The sequence below is a fragment of the Bos taurus genome, chromosome 2 (assembly GCF_002263795.3).
Source record: "Bos taurus isolate L1 Dominette 01449 registration number 42190680 breed Hereford chromosome 2, ARS-UCD2.0, whole genome shotgun sequence".
In the NCBI taxonomy this organism is placed as follows: Eukaryota; Metazoa; Chordata; class Mammalia; order Artiodactyla; family Bovidae; genus Bos; species Bos taurus.
Window position 1 is genome coordinate 97,494,894 of NC_037329.1, and position 17,992 is coordinate 97,512,885.

General features: G+C 34.2%; 1 protein-coding gene across 44 annotated transcripts in view; it reads left to right on the plus strand.

The window, feature by feature from the left end:
* Positions 1 to 17,992, plus strand: part of MAP2 (microtubule associated protein 2) — a 298,686-nt gene that overhangs the window by 231,437 nt on the left and 49,257 nt on the right. For 37 of the 44 annotated variants that reach the window (XM_010802225.4, XM_024998329.2, XM_024998302.2 and 34 more), the window contains 2 exons: positions 14,094 to 14,207; positions 16,434 to 16,511. In XM_010802225.4, coding sequence (XP_010800527.1) covers positions 14,094 to 14,207; positions 16,434 to 16,511 — 192 coding nt within the window. The remainder of the gene's footprint in view (positions 1 to 14,093; positions 14,208 to 16,433; positions 16,512 to 17,992) is intronic. The other 7 variants (XM_024998347.2, XM_059891435.1, XM_059891431.1 and 4 more) reach the window with 1 other exon arrangement.

Consider the following 17,992-nt stretch of genomic DNA (forward strand, 5'->3'; position numbering starts at 1 on the left):
AAAAAAGAAGGAAGAGAAAAATTATTCATGTTCAATTTTGAGAATAGAAATTACATACACAAAATAGGGCTACAAAAACTTTGAATATATTTGTATAAATATTGTGTAAGCAACATATTTGTGGGAAAGATGATGTTAGGAATATTGGAACTAAAGAGGCAGATGAAGAAACATGGGAGGAGGCTGGATTCAGAGTAAAGACTGTAGAAGTGTTGACTAGCTCAATCAAGTTGGAATTCTGAAATACTGTCGTAAAGAGAGTGTCATGGAGGGATATAGCAGAAGACTTGTTATGTTCTGCAAATGGGAGTGAAGATTTCTAGTGAAGAAAACATATCTTTGACTTAGGATAGAAGTAAGACCTCTGATTAGAAATACAGTCTTGATGATGAAAACACCTGAACTGGAAAGAATATAAAAAATCAGGATATATGACCTTTATGAGACACATCCATAATCTAACAGCTAAGAAATAGACTGATATTGAACAACTTTTCTTGTTCATTCTTGCAAAATAGAGTCTGATGTAAGAGTTGGCCTCAGTAGAAAGTGATACTGAAATATCTTGCAAACAGAACTCTAAAATGCACACCTTTGTTGATCTTCTGGCTTTAAGGTGAAGATTGCCTCACTACTATAAATCAGAAGGCCACATAAATTTCACTTCTGACAAATGGACAAACTGACTATTAAAGAAAATGGATGCTCTAAGTCATAGATTTAATTATACTTCATTAAAGGAATATGCTAGTATTGTCTTAGAGAGATGTTATATATCCTATTTTTGAAGGTCAATCTGATTGATATATCAACAATGTTCTTTTACACTACTTCATCTTTGAGTCTATAAAATTACTTGAAAATGATAAGTTCTTAGGTAATAAACAGCATTTCCCTATTGAATAACAGGGATATTTATTCTATCCTAATTTTAGGATATCCTAATTTTAGGAAAAATGTCTCAGTTTCAATCAGACACACTTCTCTAGTTTTCTTATTTTAAAAAATCTTAAAAGCTGCATGTAATTGAAGATTTTCTTTTCTTTTTGACATATTAAAATGAAAGATGCTCCCATTTACATTTTCTAATTTTAATTATTTCAGTATTTAAAGGACAGTATTTAATTAAACTACTGTTAATTTTATAAGCAGTTTTTAAAATGAATCAGTTCTTTGGATACTTTTTCTCCTTGTTGCATTTCCATGCTACTATTCTTTATCTTAAGCTAAAGTGTAGATTTTTTTTCTTTAAAAATTATCTGTTGGTTTTTTTGAAAAACCAAGATTTATGACTAAAGCATTGGAAAGATTGGAATAAACCTGTTCTCCTGAGAACTTTACCAGAATTGATTTTTCTCAAAAAAAAAAAAATTGCACTAACTTGGCCTGTCTCAAAAAGTATGTAAGTTCTTCCAGGCCAGTTGTCATCCAATTCTTCTGTCTTGATTGTAGTAAAAAAAAAAAGAGAGAGAGAGAGAGAAATGAGTTTGAAGCAAGTACAGATGCCACTTTCAAAAGTTGCATTTTAGGAGAGGAAGTGCGTTCAGTCAGGATAGCAATGATATCTGTGCTCTTGAGAATATTTGCCATCCCACCTTTGACAGTTTTAAGTCACCCTTGGCACCAACAGTTTGCCAGTATTTCTAGAGGTGTGCTTGCTATCAGGGAGACCCACTACACAGAAAGATATGGATTGAGATAAGTAAACAACACTGAAGCAAAATCATCAATGTAAAATTTTATTTCAACAGATAATTAGAGGGGATTTTCTAAAGTAGTATTTGTATGTTATTTGTAAATTTCTGAAGATTACTTTGAAATTACTGTTAATTGTTTTTGTTTATCTTAACATAAACTTTTTGTATCCCATAGTTGGAGAGAAATTCATTTAATAGGATGTTTCATGGAATGCATTAATCAATCCAGAATACAAAAGATATTTTTATTCTAGAATAATTTTTGGCATAAATTTTTAAATTCTATTTAAGTCTTTGCTTTTTACTGTCATAATAGTATAAATATAATGTTAGACTTGACACTTACTTTCTTACTTAAAAAAATTATCTTCTTATTTGCAAATTCTCTTGATTTTGCTACTCAGAGACCCTGGAAAAGATTCTTAACTATCAACAATTTTGCTTTTTGGAATTTTCCCAAAGAAACAGTCCTCCTTATCTTGTGTTATGGCTGAGCTCTAGTTAACAAACATTATTAAAGACTAAAAGAAGGATGACTCAAAATTATCTCTTTCTCATTTTTTGTTTTCTTTTCTATCATAGCATTTTAGTTTTCAGAATTTCATAATGTAATTAATTCCACTGTCCCTTTTCCTGCAGTATAATTGAAACATGGTTCTCAGGTTATATATATTCAGTTATAATTTGTAATGATAATTACCATGTGTACTTAGTGACTTAAACGTCTGCCAAGTCCTTTCAGGACTGATATAAACAGAATATTTGTGAACAACATTTTATATAACTCCAGTGCTAAAAATAAAATAGGCAGTTGTAAAAGAGAAACACTTAAAATACTTACATTTCATGAGAGACTGACTAAGAAGAATCAAATAAGGTGGATGTTCTATATTATTACACATTCATTCTTATAACTATGTTAGAACTAGAGGCTTAAGCAAACTAATTACACAGAAGTCATGTTGGTCTGTTTGCTGTTTGAAGGTACACTATGATGTACTGTGACAAAAGCAATCTTCCCACCACATAGTTCCTAAATTCTGTAGGGTTCTAGGTCACAGGCCTCCACAGATTTCAAATTATCACTTTGGGGATGAGATGGAGCCAACAAAATGTAGCTAAGCTGATGATTTTTACCTTTTTATTGTAACAGTTTTTCCCTAGATGAAATCTTTCAGTTTATAGAAGTAACTGGTAAAGACTCTTCCTGATATATAGAGCACTTACACTTTAAAACTTTGCTCAATGATTTTTTTCTTTTTTGGAATCGAGAATGTTTTTCCATTTTTTCATTGTGTTCCCTGTCTCAGACATTCCTGGTTTTGCAACTGTAGAAACAATAATTTCCCCATATGAATCTTAGACTCGTGCTGGTGCCCAAGTCTTTTGAGGTACCAAAACCAGATAAAACTTTGAAGACACAGATGGCCCTTTATGTGCATGAATGCTGGCACACGCATAGCTTCACACACACACACACACAGGCATGTGTGCAAGTGCTGTTCCGCACGCACAGTACATTTTACATTGTTTATCATGCAGTTACTCTAAGGGTGAATTTTTTCAATCTCTCTTAGTTGTATTGGTATTTCATCTCTTCATTAATGTTATTAATAATGTCTCCTGCTACATTCCTTTGTGTGATATGCTCAAGACAATACAGACAGTAATCCAATTTATCTCAAGTCTACAAGGAGTAGTACGATTGTAATGGTTTTGACAAAATGCAAAACCTGAGCATTACAAGGCTCTAAAAGCATTTTATCAGTTCCCTCAGTGCCTTAATTATTGTACTCAATTTATTGATATTAAGCAGTTAGAAATTTTCAGAGAGCCATATTCCCCAAGACATTTCTTTCCCAAATTAATTTAGAATCAATAAAATATTGAAAGCTGATATAATTAGTAAGTGTTTACTATATGAAATGCAAACAACACTACAAATATGCACATATTACTACATTTAGATCCTCCAATACCACCAACAGCACAAACCTTTAATTAGAACATATAATTATAAAACTAAGCCATATTTGCTTGCTTTATTTCTTCTGCTGTACCCTTAAAACTAGAAGTGAAATTTTCCAGTAGGTACTGTTTTTGATTGGTGCTTTGCCTTTCTAATTACTTTTGATTCCATATATGTTGTTCTTAACTTGCAATATCCTTCTACTGATAACCATCTTAATTTACAAAGTCTTTCCCTTTGAGTAAATTAAACATTAGGCCAATTCTATCCAAGTTCTAAGAACTTCATTTGAGTAGATTAAATTGGCCATCTAAACAAGATTATGGATTTAAGCACATCGGTTGGAATAGGGAAAAAAGAAAAAGAGGGAAAATTCTCCTATAGTCATACACTGTACTCCTAATCCTAGCCCAAGTGGTTGCAAATGCCTTTCAGAAGAGGACCATGTGAGTGACTGTGAATGTACAGATCAGCCAACATCTGTGGCCCTTACTAGGAAAATCTTAAAAAAACAAACAAACAAACAAAAAACCATGTTCTTCAATGAGATTGTCCCACTTCCCAGTACAATTTAAATATAGGAACACCATGTCTTACTCATCTTCATAGCCGTGGTAATGACTAAGTATAGTTACATCATCTGGAGTGGGTACAATATAGCTTAAATTTAAGTACCCTTCAGAATGAACTTTGTGCAGTCATGATTCCTCATCTTAAATACATTTATCTCCATAGACTAACATTACTGTAAAGGTGTTTTCCCTCATAAATTTATCCTTGTTTTAGTCAGTAAATCTTTGGAATTCATCTTTGAAAGAAAAAGCTGGTACGCAGAGATCTACAGCTGTTGTGTTGGCCAGGTGGCTAGGGTGACCCTTTGAGATCAGTGAGAATCTGATTAGGAAGGGATATGCCAATGCTGGCCTCCTTAATAAGTACTAAGGTGCCAGAGAAACAAACAAAACCACCACCACAACAAAAACCAATCTGCTCTTTTAATTTCCTTCATCAACAGTTGATCACGGGTAACAGCTTCAGAGAGACCATTCAGTCTCCAAATTAAGCTGGAGCAGAGGCAAGGAACTTTCCTTCTTTCCCTGTTTTTATGAATTTATCTAGGGTATTTGTTTAGCCGAGTGCTTCAAACACAGTGCTTTCCTTGTTGACTAGTTTCCATCAGCAGCAGCAATTAGCTTCAGTTTCCTAGGCAACCATTCTCTACCCCACTGAGAAAAACCTTTTCTTGACAGGAGCATTCTGTCTAAAATTGTTTTGTTTTCCTTCTTTCACAAGTGTACGGTAGGCTTACTTGTCATTTCTTTCAATATAGCACTATTATACTTATTATTCTTAAAAGCAAAAACACTTTATGGCTTTTATATTCCATATGGTTGAATTTATTGTCAACATCTCTTACTTTTCTCTTTACCTGAAAGAAATCAACAAAAATATATTCTCAGGCATATGCCAACTTGCTTGGATTTTTTTTGTTCACAGTGTAATCAGTGAGCCTTTACATATTCAAGTCATCTCAGCTGGTTGTGATGAAAACCCAAAAGGTACACATCAGACTTCTTTGTATACCAACAATGTCATATGTTGCTTGAACCAGGTTGGAATTGTCAGGGCCACTGAGAAAGTTTCAGCTCCATTGTTTATAAATCAAACAAACAATATAGATAGATTAATATAACAAAATAACTAAACCAAAAATAGGTGCTAAAAACAGGGCCTGACACTGGCAACAGAATTCGACGTGATAAAATAATGTGACCAGAAGTGCATAGTGGTGTAGCATGAATCAGCATCATGGAAAAAACTGGAGGACTGCAAACCGACTGTAAGTGCTGAATACCCCTGGGTTGGGAATATCCCCTGGAGAAGGAAATGGCAACCCACCCCAGTATTCTTGCCTGGGAAATCCCATGGGCAGAGGAGCCTTGTCACAGAATAGTTGAACACGACTTAGCAACTAAACAATAGCAACATGGTGTAAGGATAGAGTAAAGTTTACCTTATCGTTTTAGTTTCAAGAATAACTGGCAGGAGCCTGATACAGTCTGTTAGACAATGACCCAAAATTCAAGCAAGAAGATACTCACTGGGAAGAATGACAGAATTATCCTAATGTATGACAGAAACCGTCGTTCTTTACCTACATTTTGTCAGTCAAATGATGATAGTAGACTTGATGATAACAAAACTGTGAATGAGATTAAAATAGTAATATATATTTAAATAAGCACTTTATACATATGTATGTGTGTGTGTGTATATATATATATATATATTTCATTTAGTTGTCCCAACATACCAAAAGATGAATATCACTTCAGTTCCCCTTTTTAGATGGGGAAACTGAAGCTTAGAGAGAGTATTTACTTGCAGTTAGTAAGAGCTAAAGACAGGGTTTGATTTCAGATTTTCTGACACCAGAATCTACTATGATATAAAATATCTGTACTACACTGATATAAATCAAAATGATATTCTAAGGAGACAGTAAATTGCCTTTATCCATGATTTTGCAAGTTTTCCAACTTGGAAAATACGTTACTTTGTGGAATATATAATATTGACAGGAAATAGAAGTGCCTCGTGTAGCAACTTGTTTAATAACCTTGTATTGCAATATGATGTTTATTCATTATGTAGGAGAATGTAAATAGCTTAGCATCATGTCTCCAAGGTATTATCAAGTAGGTTTCTGTGGATGAGAGTATGTCTCAGTTTCTTATACCTATTTACTTCTATTGATGCTATATGCTTCCACCAATAGATTTACCCAATAACAAAAATAAACAGGCTTTCCAGAATTCAGTTCAGTCTCCTGAGGACTGCTTTGATCCTCTTGTGAATACCAACCCCATGTCTGTTATTCAGAATATGTTTACAAGACAGACTTCACTTTTTTACTTGTAGCTGTTTATCTCTATATTGATGATACAGTGTCACCTGTTGCTGTATTTCCTGGGTTTTAATCTTTAAATCCTTTATTTTATATAAGCCTATAAGCAATGGCACCCACTCCAGTACTCCTGCCTGGAAAATCCCATGGATGGAGGAGCATAATAGGCTAAAGTCCATGGGGTCTCAAAGAGTTGGACATGACTCAGAGACTTCACTTTCACTTTTCATAAGCAATAACATTATTTAAAGGTTATAAAATTGATTTAAAGAAGTTGTTTTTTAATGTTTTCAGTCTAGCTGATTTTTAGACAGATCATTTATCAGATCAGTTCCAAGTTATCCATTCATTTTGCTTAGGCATGACAAGACTTTATGGCCATATCATGAGCTATTTTTGTATTAGTTATAAAAACATAATGACACTGCTGGTAAAATTATACCAAGTTAATATTCAAATACTGTTTGTAAAGTTTTCACTGAAATTCGAAATCCCTGACATTAACAAAATAAAGAATAAAATGCATATTACACAACGTCCTTAAGATAATTTCTAACATAGACTAAAAATGTCCACTTCTGAAAATTTTAGATGTTCAAAAGAAACATAACTGATCCTTTCAGAATTTCAGATTACAGTAAGATGTAGTATGTTTTGAGCTGCAAGTTCAGTTCAGTTCAGTTGCTCAGTTGTGTCCGACTCTTTGCAACCACATGGACTACAGCAATCCAGGCCTCCCTGTTCATCACCAGCTCCTGGAGTTTACCCAAACTCATGTCCATTGAGTCATTGATGCCTTCCAACCATGTCATCCTCTGTCATCCCCTTCTCCTCCTACCTTCAATCTTTCCTAGCATCAGGGTCTTTTCTAATGAGTTAGTTCTTCACATCAGGTGGCCAAAGTATTGGAGTTTCAGCTTCAACATCAGTCCTTCCAATGAATATTCAGGACCAGTTTCCTTTAGGATGGACTGGTTGAATCTCCTTGCTGTCCAAGGGACTCTCCAAGAGTCTTCTCCAACACCACAGTTCAAAAGCATCAATTCTTCGACTCTCAGCTTTCTTTATAGTCCAACTCTCACATCCATACATGACTACTGGAAAAACCATAGCTTTGACTAGACAGACCTTTGTTGGCAAAGTAATGTCTCTGCTTTTGAATATGCTGTCTAGGTTGGTGGTAACTTTTCTTCCAAGGAGAAAGTGTCTTTTAATTTCATGGCTGCAGTCACCATCTGCAGTGATTTTGGAGCCCCCAAAAATAAAGTCTGTCAGTGTTTCCACTGTTTCCCCATCTATTTGCCATAAAGTGATGGGACCAGATGCCATGATCTTAGTTTTCTGAATTAAGCCAACTTTTTCACTTTCCTCTTTCACTTTCATCAAGAGGTTCTTTAGTTGTTCGCTTTCTGCGATAAGTATAGTGTCATCTGCATATCTGAGGTTATTGGTATTTCTCCCAACAATCTTATTTCAGCTTGTGCTTCATCCAGTCCAGCATTTCTCATGATGTACTCTACATATAAGTTAAATAAGCAGGGTGACAATATACAGTCTTGTTGTACTCCTCTCCCAATTTGGAGCCAGTCTGTTGTTCCATGTCCAGTTCTAACTGTTTCCTCTTGACCTGGATACAGACTTCTCAGGCAGCTTGTCAGGTGGTCTGGTATTCCCATCTCTTTCAAAATTTTCCACAGTTTGTTGTGATCCACACAGTCAAAGGCTTTGGCATAGTCAGTAAAGCAGAAGTAGATGTTTTTCTGAAACTCTTGCTTTTTCAGTGATTCAATGGATGTTGGTAATTTGATCTCTGGTTCCTCTGACTTTTCTAAATCCAGCTTGAACATCTGGAAGTTCATGGTTCATGTACTGTTGAGCCTGGCTTGGAGAATTTTGAGTATTACTTTGCTAGCATGTGATATGAGTACAACTGTGTGGTAGTTAGAGCATTCTTTAACATTTCCTTTCTTCAGAGCAAAAGCAAAAGCAACACCTATTTGTGGTTGTGACTGGTAATGGAATTAAAGTCTGATGTTGTAAAGAGCAATACTGCATAGGAGCCTGTAATGTTAGATCCGTGAATCAAGGCAAATGGAAGTGGTTAAACAGGAGATGGCAAGAGGAAACATCGACCTTTTAGGAATCAGCAACTAAAATGGGCTAGAATGGGTGAATTCAACTCAGATGACCATTATATCTACTACCATGGGCAAGGATCCCTTAGAAGAAATGGAGTAACCATTATAGTCAACAGAGAGTCTGAAATGCAGTACTTGGAAGAAATCTCAAAAACAAAAGAATGATCTCTGTTCGTTTCCAAGGCAATCCATTCAATATCACAGTAATCAAAGTCTATGCCCCGACTAGTAATGCTGAAGAAGCTAAAGTTGAAGACCTACAAGACCTTCTAGAACTAACACCTAGAAAAGATGTCCTTTTCATTATAGGGGACTGGAATGCAAAACTAGGAAGTCAAGAAATACCTGGAGTAACAGGCAAATTTGGCCTTGTCAAGATCCATGTTAACTCTCAGTGAAGTATAATGAATAGTACTTTATCAATTTATGCACAATCTGTATTCATCTTTAATCGTCTGAATGACTAAATCCTACTCAAAATTTTATATGTATAATGTTTGGAAGGAAAAATTAACAGCAAAAAATTAGAAAGTAAGAAAGGGAATAAGAATGTAGAACAAGTAAGCAATGAAGAATTAAAATGTAGTCTAATCTTTCATCACAAAAAGAATGTTTCATGTTGCTCATTGTCCTCAGCTGTAGATAAGGGTTATCATGCTTCTAGAAACACTGTCTAGAAGACCCTCCATAATTGGGACTTACTGGCTGAATCTAGAGCAGGTAGTAGCCCAGAGCCTACACAGCCAAAGAAGTTTGTATGAAGCCAGAAAATAAATAAGTTACATCCCTCCAGCTTTGTCTAGGGAAAGAAAGCAACAATAACAACCAGAAAAACTGGCCATCAACATAGGTAATCACAGAGTAATCATACTATCCTATAATTCAACATAAATAGTCTCATTGGGCTGGAACTCTTACTGCATATCACCATTGCTGTTTCTTTAAGTAGAAATATAAAAGTAGAAAACTCAGAACAGTGTATGACTGAGAGAAAATAAAAACATCTTGGTGAAGAACTAGTGGGAAATCTTTTTATTTGAGTTCTTGATGTGCCAGGCCTGTTGTATATTTGAGTTCCTCACAACAACCTGTGAGATGGGTATTACTATCATTTCCATTTATTTTGGTTGAGGAATTGAAACTCAATGAGTTTGAGTAAAATTCCAAAGATGAAGTAACTAGAAAGTAGCAATGCTGGAGTTTATGCCCACACATCTCTGCTTTAAAGTCCATGTGACTTTGTCTAATGTACACCATAAAAGATGGTAATACTCTAGATAGAAAGATATGATAGAAGGCTGGATGGATGGATGGTGGCATTTAATAAGTACTTGTAGAATGAATATATATATATATAATTGCATAACTAGCTATACTTATATATATATATATATAATCACACACATTGTAACTTATCATTTTTATAGGTCTGATTTTTTGACTGTCTTCCTTTATCTTTTGTATATGTTTGACATGTTTACCATTAGTCTTCCCTGAACTTTACCTGAACCCTGAGTAAATTTGCCCCTGTTCCCAAAGCCAGGCTATAACGATAAGGCTCCCTCAGGAGATCTGCTGATTAGGCCTCCATTGGGAAAAGGCCATCCTTCATGGGGAAAGCTGCCATCTCTACACTGATTACAGCCTTTGCTTAGAGAAAGATTTTTAAATGACTGGACCATTTGAAACCCCTGAGCAACCCTATATTTGTGTTTTCCTGAATAAAGTGTCAAATTATAATAATATTAGAAAATACACTTATTTTCTATTTTTAAAGTTTTAACAATATTATTTTCCCCAGAATGGAATATAATGTGTCATGAACTTGGTTCCCACACAGCCTATTTGATTATTCTAAAGTAGCATTTCTTATAATCTGTGAAATTCCTTTGTAAAAAAAAAAAAAAAAAAGATCAGTTCTAAGATTGGGCCAAATTATTTTTTTTTTTTCACTTTCCTTTTTTTTTTAATTTTATTTTATTTTTAAACTTTACAATATTGTATTGGTTTTGCCAAATATCAAAATGAATCCGCCACAGGTATACATGTGTTCCCCATCCTGAACCCTCCTCCCTCCTCCCTCCCCATACCATCCCTCTGGGTCGTCCCAGTGCACCAGCCCCAAGCATCCAGTATCATGCATCGAACCTGGACTGGCGACTCTTTTTTTTACTAGTTTTGATTAAATGCCTACAAATATAAAATCAACTTATTTAACCATGAAAGTCAAACACATTTAAGTTAATGTTCTTTGAAACAGCAAACCCAATAAAATTCAAATGTCCTGCTACTTTCCATCTAAATTAATATTGTTTTGCTAAAACTAAATTATCACTATAAAACATGTGGTACCAGCTGATATAGTGCATTTTACTAAAGTTGGCCCTGTCTAAACTGATTGGAGACAAGTTATGATTCAATTTTCCCTTTATTTATCTCTGTTTAGAATATTTTGAAAGCCTGTACAGTGCCTAAAGATGTCATTTGACCTACACCTCATGTAAATGCATTCTTTATTAAGTCCACCTGTGTTCTCATTAGCCAAGAATGTGTAAACTAATTCTCCATGGTGTCAGAATTATTGTAAATACACTCTCAAGCAAAATGACTGGTATAATTATGTAGCTCACTTGTAATTTGTTCACATAAATTAGCAGATATTTGTATTATTTTTATTGGACTGTCTTCCCAATTTAAACAAATTTAATTTTTTAACTACTCTCAGATCCTGGAAAATTCTTCAGAAAGTACAGAAGAATTTTGGAACCCCATTTAAGAAATACTGTTCTAGAATGCATCACAGTCTTAAGAATACAATAAATTATATAAATGGGGGGGTTAAGTTAGTAAATATAGTAACAGGATTACTTCTGAATTTGTGTAAATATTATGAACAAGCTTTTCATGTTGATTTTTCATCCTTTCAAAAAATTGTGTTAAAGGTCCAATCTGGATAAAGTTCAATGAGAGAAGCCTCGAGAATTGCAACAATGCCAGAGAGAAAATCCTTGACTTGGGAAACTACATAGTAGTGGAGATAAGGCTTGTGTACCAGCACAGTTTCACACAAGATATATTTCCTAAGCGCTATAGGGAGATACTAATAATGTGCATAGTGCCAACAGGGAGATGCAGGAATGATCCAGAGGATGCATTGGTTTTATATATATCCCATTTTCTGGAGTGCTTGTTCCGCCTCTCCACTGCATTCAGTTCTCCATAAAACACTTGGATGCTAGAAGTGCTAAAATTACTCTATTGATTTTTAAATGTCTGAATTTCATTGAAAGTTAATATATGTAAGTGGCAATTCACAAAACATAAACTAATTCTTTTTGTTATATTATTAAACAGTGTAGACAACAAAGAAGTGTCTCCAAGTGGATTTAACTTTCTGTGGCCCATTTTGCAGTATTCTTTCCATTGATAATGTCACTCTGGGAGAGTAGCCTTTCCACCCAGCAGCTTGGCTTTGTGAAAACATGCAGCCCTTCTTCCTCCTCTGTCCTCCCCACCAAATAGCACAGCAGTTACAGTGCTCCTATGATTACAATGCTTAATCCTTACAATGCTTTAATGATTGTTATTGTCACATATTTACCTGCAAAAGCTAAAATGGAACTAAAATGCTAATAAAATAGTACTGTCTCTGAGAAATAAAATATTCATCTTCTTGTAAATTATCTGTTGCAGTTTCTAACATAGTCTTCAAGATATATAGGTAGGTAGATAAATGATTAGATAGATAGATATTGGTCAATCATTTGTTACATAGTCTCCAAATATAATCAGGAATAGCAATAGTGTACATTAGATACATGAATAGATAAGCAGATCTGAGAGTGTGTTTCCTTGGTTCATACCTTTAAAGGAGTTCATATATTTCCTTGAGTAATTCACACATGATTGCTAAAGAATTTTTTGGTTATTTTCTATTATTCCTTCTGTTGTTCTGTTTAAGAGGAAGAACATCATAATAGTTAGAAAACCTGGGTTCTAATATGTTTTGCCTCCATCAGTGGTGTGAACTTGAGCAAATCTCATAAATATACCCAGCCCTTGTCTCCTCATCTGCAAAATGGGAAAATTTAGACAAACTTCTCTCAAAGTTCTTTTAGCTCTAAAATTGTGTGATACTATGAATTAAATTGTATAGGTTAAAGCATCCTTATAAAGATGAATTGTATCTTTGCTACTTGATACTGTAATTATTCCATACTTGTTTTTGATAGTAAAGAAAAAGGATCCTTCATCATTGAAATTAAAATGAGTGCAAAGTAGACTAATTTCCTTGTGGTAGATTTTTTTTATAAATATGATGAAAAAATTCTGTAGAATTTTATCTCTAATTTAGAAAATATTTTTATTCTCAAAAGACTTCTTTCCTTTTTAGTTGATGATATATGGATCGTCATTTCCTGAATGTTTTCTGAGAAGGTTATATAAAATTAGCATTGACATGGTTCAGCAGATGCTGTGACAGTCCAAAAACTATCACAGTTTAATGATGAACCTCCCTCTCTAGCTTTTTAAAATGAAACTATTGCACCACTATAGGGCTTTCCTGGTCGCTCAGCAGTTAAGAATTCACCTGCTCACACAGGAGATGTGGGTTTGATCCCTGGGTTGGGAAGATCCCCTAGAGAATGAAATGGAAACCCACTCTGGTATTCTTGCCTGGAAAATTCCATAGACAGAGGAGCCTGGTGGGCTACAGTCCATGGAATCACAAAGAGTTGAACATGACTTAGTGACTAACAACAACAATTATACTGACTAAGCTGAATATATATTATATGGCCTTAACGATCTTTAAACCATCCACTATTGAGAAAAGGAGCAGCGCTTTAGAAAGGGACTATCTGATACATCATTTCCATGTATTCCACTCAAATTTTATCTTCCCAGGTTTTTCTTAATCTCTCTTGTTAATACTGAACCCAGATAGTGTTATTTAATCACAAATTCACATTTTGAAGCATCTTCCTATGATTTTAAATCATGGTATTTGTTCAGATTAGCATAGAAGAGTGTTTTACTGGGTATAAAATAATACATTGTTTCTGTTTATATAAACAGTTTTTTTTATTATTTTTGTTTAAACTGCCATACAGGTTGTTTTCTTTAGTTTTATGTGCATTTCACTTAGCTCCCAGAATGCCAGCTCCTTGTATTTTCTTTCTCTGTCTCTCTCTCTCTTTTTTTTTTTTTTTGGTTTATGTGTTTGTGTGTGAGTGTTTATCTGCAGCTTATCCTATTGCACTTTTTAGGGAGAAAGACTGAAATACAATTCTAATTGACTGTATTGTTTGATTAATTTTCCTCTTTGCCACCTGTTTTCGATGGCTCATTTTATTTTCTTTTGCTACTATTTATTACAGAGGAGGTGTCTGCAAGGATAGTTCAAGTAGTCACGGCGGAAGCTGTAGCAGTCCTGAAAGGTGAACAAGAGAAAGAAGCTCAGCCTAAAGATCAACCTCCTGCTCTGCCTTTAGGTAAATGAGAAAGTCTCAGGTCAGGGGCAGTGTCTGCTGCACCTCAGTCACAGGATCAAGTCTTCACATTCAAAGATAGGCCATATCTCGTACTCCATCTCTACTTGTGACATTCATCAAACGTCTCTGGTGGGATGCACTGGGACCTATTTTCACTTTTCCCAACAGGCTCATTGTGGTGTCTCAGTAGTCTTTAGGACAGTCAACTTATAATTACACTTTGCCCCTAAATTGCCCTTCATTTTTCTTTTCCAGACCACTAGAGATAGTTATTGAAAAAATAAAGCCAATGCACTTTGATGTCATGGCCCCCACTCTTAAGGAAAATGTTCTAATGCTTTAATTACAGATGATTGTTTCCCTTTATGGGTTTTGGTTAATGATTGTCTATACTACAGTCTCTGGGGTCTCCCTGAAAAGGCTACCAAAACCTATAGCCAGAGATTGTTAGAATTATCAGTGGCTAGTACCTTATATGGGATACGATGATTGAATCCCACATGAGGTACTAGTCTTCACTTTGTTCATTTAAGGGCAACACATTAGCCCTCTGCCTCCATTGCAGGTCGAATGCCCTACAGGACCAAACAGGTAATATAATGGTGCTTACCAAGGAAAAGACTCTCAGCCAAGGGCTTGGTGCCCCTACTCTCAGTGGATAGATAGGTTCTAGATGTAGATGCATATACATGCAGAGACACATGAAAAGGAAATTCTCTTGCAATTCAACATATGCTTATTTCACAGGTATGTATAACTAACCCATATAAAGATGTGGTTTTTAAAGCCTAAAAATAGTATATAACTATTGTTCTTTCAGTCTTATGCATCTTTAATATTTGATTTTCTGATAAGCACTGCATTGTCTATTGAAAATTAAACCATAAAAATTTCTCCTCTCAATAATAATTAAAAATAATCTCATTATATTCAATAAAATATTCTTTGATGATCAAGGATTATTTTCACCTAAAACAGAGAGGGAAAACTTATCTAAAACTTTAGCTTTCTTTCTATGGTTTACTTCTGTTCTTTGAAATGAAAGAAAACCTTACTTAAAAAATTTTTTTTAATTTTTATACAGTTGGAAAGTTATTTTCCATTTACAGCTATTACAAAATACTGGCTATATTCCCCATGTTGTACAGTACATCCTTGAGCCTGTCTTACACCCAGTAGTTTATAGCTCCCATTCTCTACCCCTTGTTGCCCCTCTTCCCTCCCTACTGGTAGCCACTAGTTTGTTCTATCTGTGAATCTGCTTCTTTTTTGTTACAGATACTAGTTTTCTGTAGTTTTTAGATTCCACATATAAATGATGTACACTGTGTGTCTTTCTCTGTTTGACTTACTTCACTTAATATAATGCCCTGTTAGTGGCAAAATTTCATTATTTTTTAAAAGAAAAATCTCACTTAAAAAAAAAAAAAACTTTAAAATATCCCTTAGAAGCCCACAAGGCTTATTTAAAATAAATTTTACCACTGGCCTTGACTGATAAATATTTCCTTTTAAAATCCCTTACCTTCATGTGAGTGGTCATAAAGAAGATAAGTGTCTTCAAGAGGAAAACGGAGTTAAGTGTGAATGAATTTCATCTTTTAGAACATTTCTCTTTGGCCTTCTTTCATGTGTCGTGCCAAGGCCAGAATATTTCTCAGCTCCCACTAGTACATGTTTCTATCTGACGGTTGCCTCAGGCTGTGACAGCTTCATTTTTCTTCTCTGAGAATACATACAGAAGATGGATTTGACATTATACTCAGTAAACAAAATGTTGTTTAAAAAATACATCTCCTAAAATAGCTGTGCTTAGTTTTCAGATCAAGGTAAACAATAGTTTCCAGCTCTTAACATTTTTAATCAGTCAATTCAAATCCAAACTAAAATGCTTACCTGGCTGGGTGTGAATGTAGTAAATTAGGATCAGAATTAAATATTTTATTAATTGAAAAAGCAGATAAAAATTAATGAAATTAATGATAGAATTTTAGAAGTTATCTCTAATCCATTTTTATGGAGTGATTTTTTTTAATATTAAGTGCTTTTCTTTTTTTAGGTTTTCAAAAATTTATGAATGGGGCTAAAATAAGTCAAATGCAACTTACTATTGAATCTTTCCTTGAATTTCATAGAGTCCTTTTTACAGATGGCACAACTCCTACATGTCCACTGGGCTAGTAGGATTAATTGTTGTATCTCATTTTTCCATTGTTTGATCTTTAGCAGCTGAAGAGACAGCTAATCTGCCTCCTTCTCCACCCCCATCACCAGCCTCAGAACAGACTGTCCCAGTGGAGGAAGGTAAGGCCTGTTGGACTCTTTGAGGTTTGTCTTCTTTTAAGGGTAAATAAACCTCAACCCATAAGTGCTGGACTTTGGTATTGGTTAGTATGTGACCCAGCTTGGGAGCTGTCTGTCTCAAATAATCAAGAAGAAACAAAGACTTTGATTAAATGTATTATCATTTCTGTACATAAAATCAAAAGTAGATAAATATGGTAAATAAGAAAAATCTGCTGGATAAAGGAAAAGATAACTTTGTGTTTAAGTGGCTAGCTAGAATAACTACAGAGAACTAGTTTACTTCATGTAGACTGTTTTAAAGAGTAGATACAATTTAATTTTATAAGTGACTGAATAAAAATAAATATATTGATGAAATCAATAGATTTGTTTTGGAAGGGTTGGCAGGAACTGTCTCTGTTTTGCTCACTATTGTATTGCCAAGGGCTTCCCCAGGGCCAGACCTGTAGCAAACTCTCAGTAAATATTAATGAATAAATGAAGAAGTCAGTGAACAAATTTGATATTGAGAGTATTGAACTGGAAACTGAGATCATGGCTTCTTTCCTGCTGAGACCTTTTATTGTCCATGAATCTATTTATGCATTCAGTCAACATGGAATGCCATGTCAGCTTTTCAGTTTGCAATGAAGAAGCAGACAGATGCCTCTGAAGAATATCCATTTAGAATCTGAGATGAAAGACACTATTTAAAAGCTAACTATTATTGGTTCTCTGAATTAGACCAGTTAACTTTTGTCTATTGTTTGAGAGTTACAGGAGAAGAAGAAAGCTTTTAAAATTTATTGAAAGCTTGTTTGTGTCAATATAATTTACTTTTCATATACTAAAATCAGAATATTAATACTTTTCCATTTTTGTCATTTGTTGACTTATTTTTCCTTTTGTTGTACTTTTTAGAGCTCATTTTATTGTGTTAAAAATTAAATAAGGTCACAAAAGAATCACTGTCTTTTTATAATCGGTAATTAGGTTTGTTTACATTATTTTTTGAATTACTAGAGGTTATTCTAAATTACTGAACTATAAACTATCAATAAATATAATTTATTTTTGTCATAGATTTATAAACTTAAACCTTTTTTAGTAAGATTTTTTTTCTTATATTGAGGCCTTTTTTCCTATATTTACTGCCTGAAATAATTAGTCAAAGGAATAAAAAAAATTGAGGACTATAAGCATTGTATATAATAAGTGTTATTATAACCATTGATGATTAGTTAATTCCCTGAAAATGTGATTAGATCTTTTAATTCATAGATTTGAAAGATCCTTTCTGGGCCTTGATTTTATCTGTTCATGTCTATGGAGCACCTACAAGTTTCCTTGCACTCCTCAAATTCTCTAAGTATACACTAGTAAGCAAAACAGACATGATCCTTCCTTGTAAGAAGCACAAAGTCTGGTGGAGAATGGAAATCCAGTAAGTAAGTTCAACAATAGGAAGGAAAAGAACAGGGAGCTTTAAGGTAAAAGAA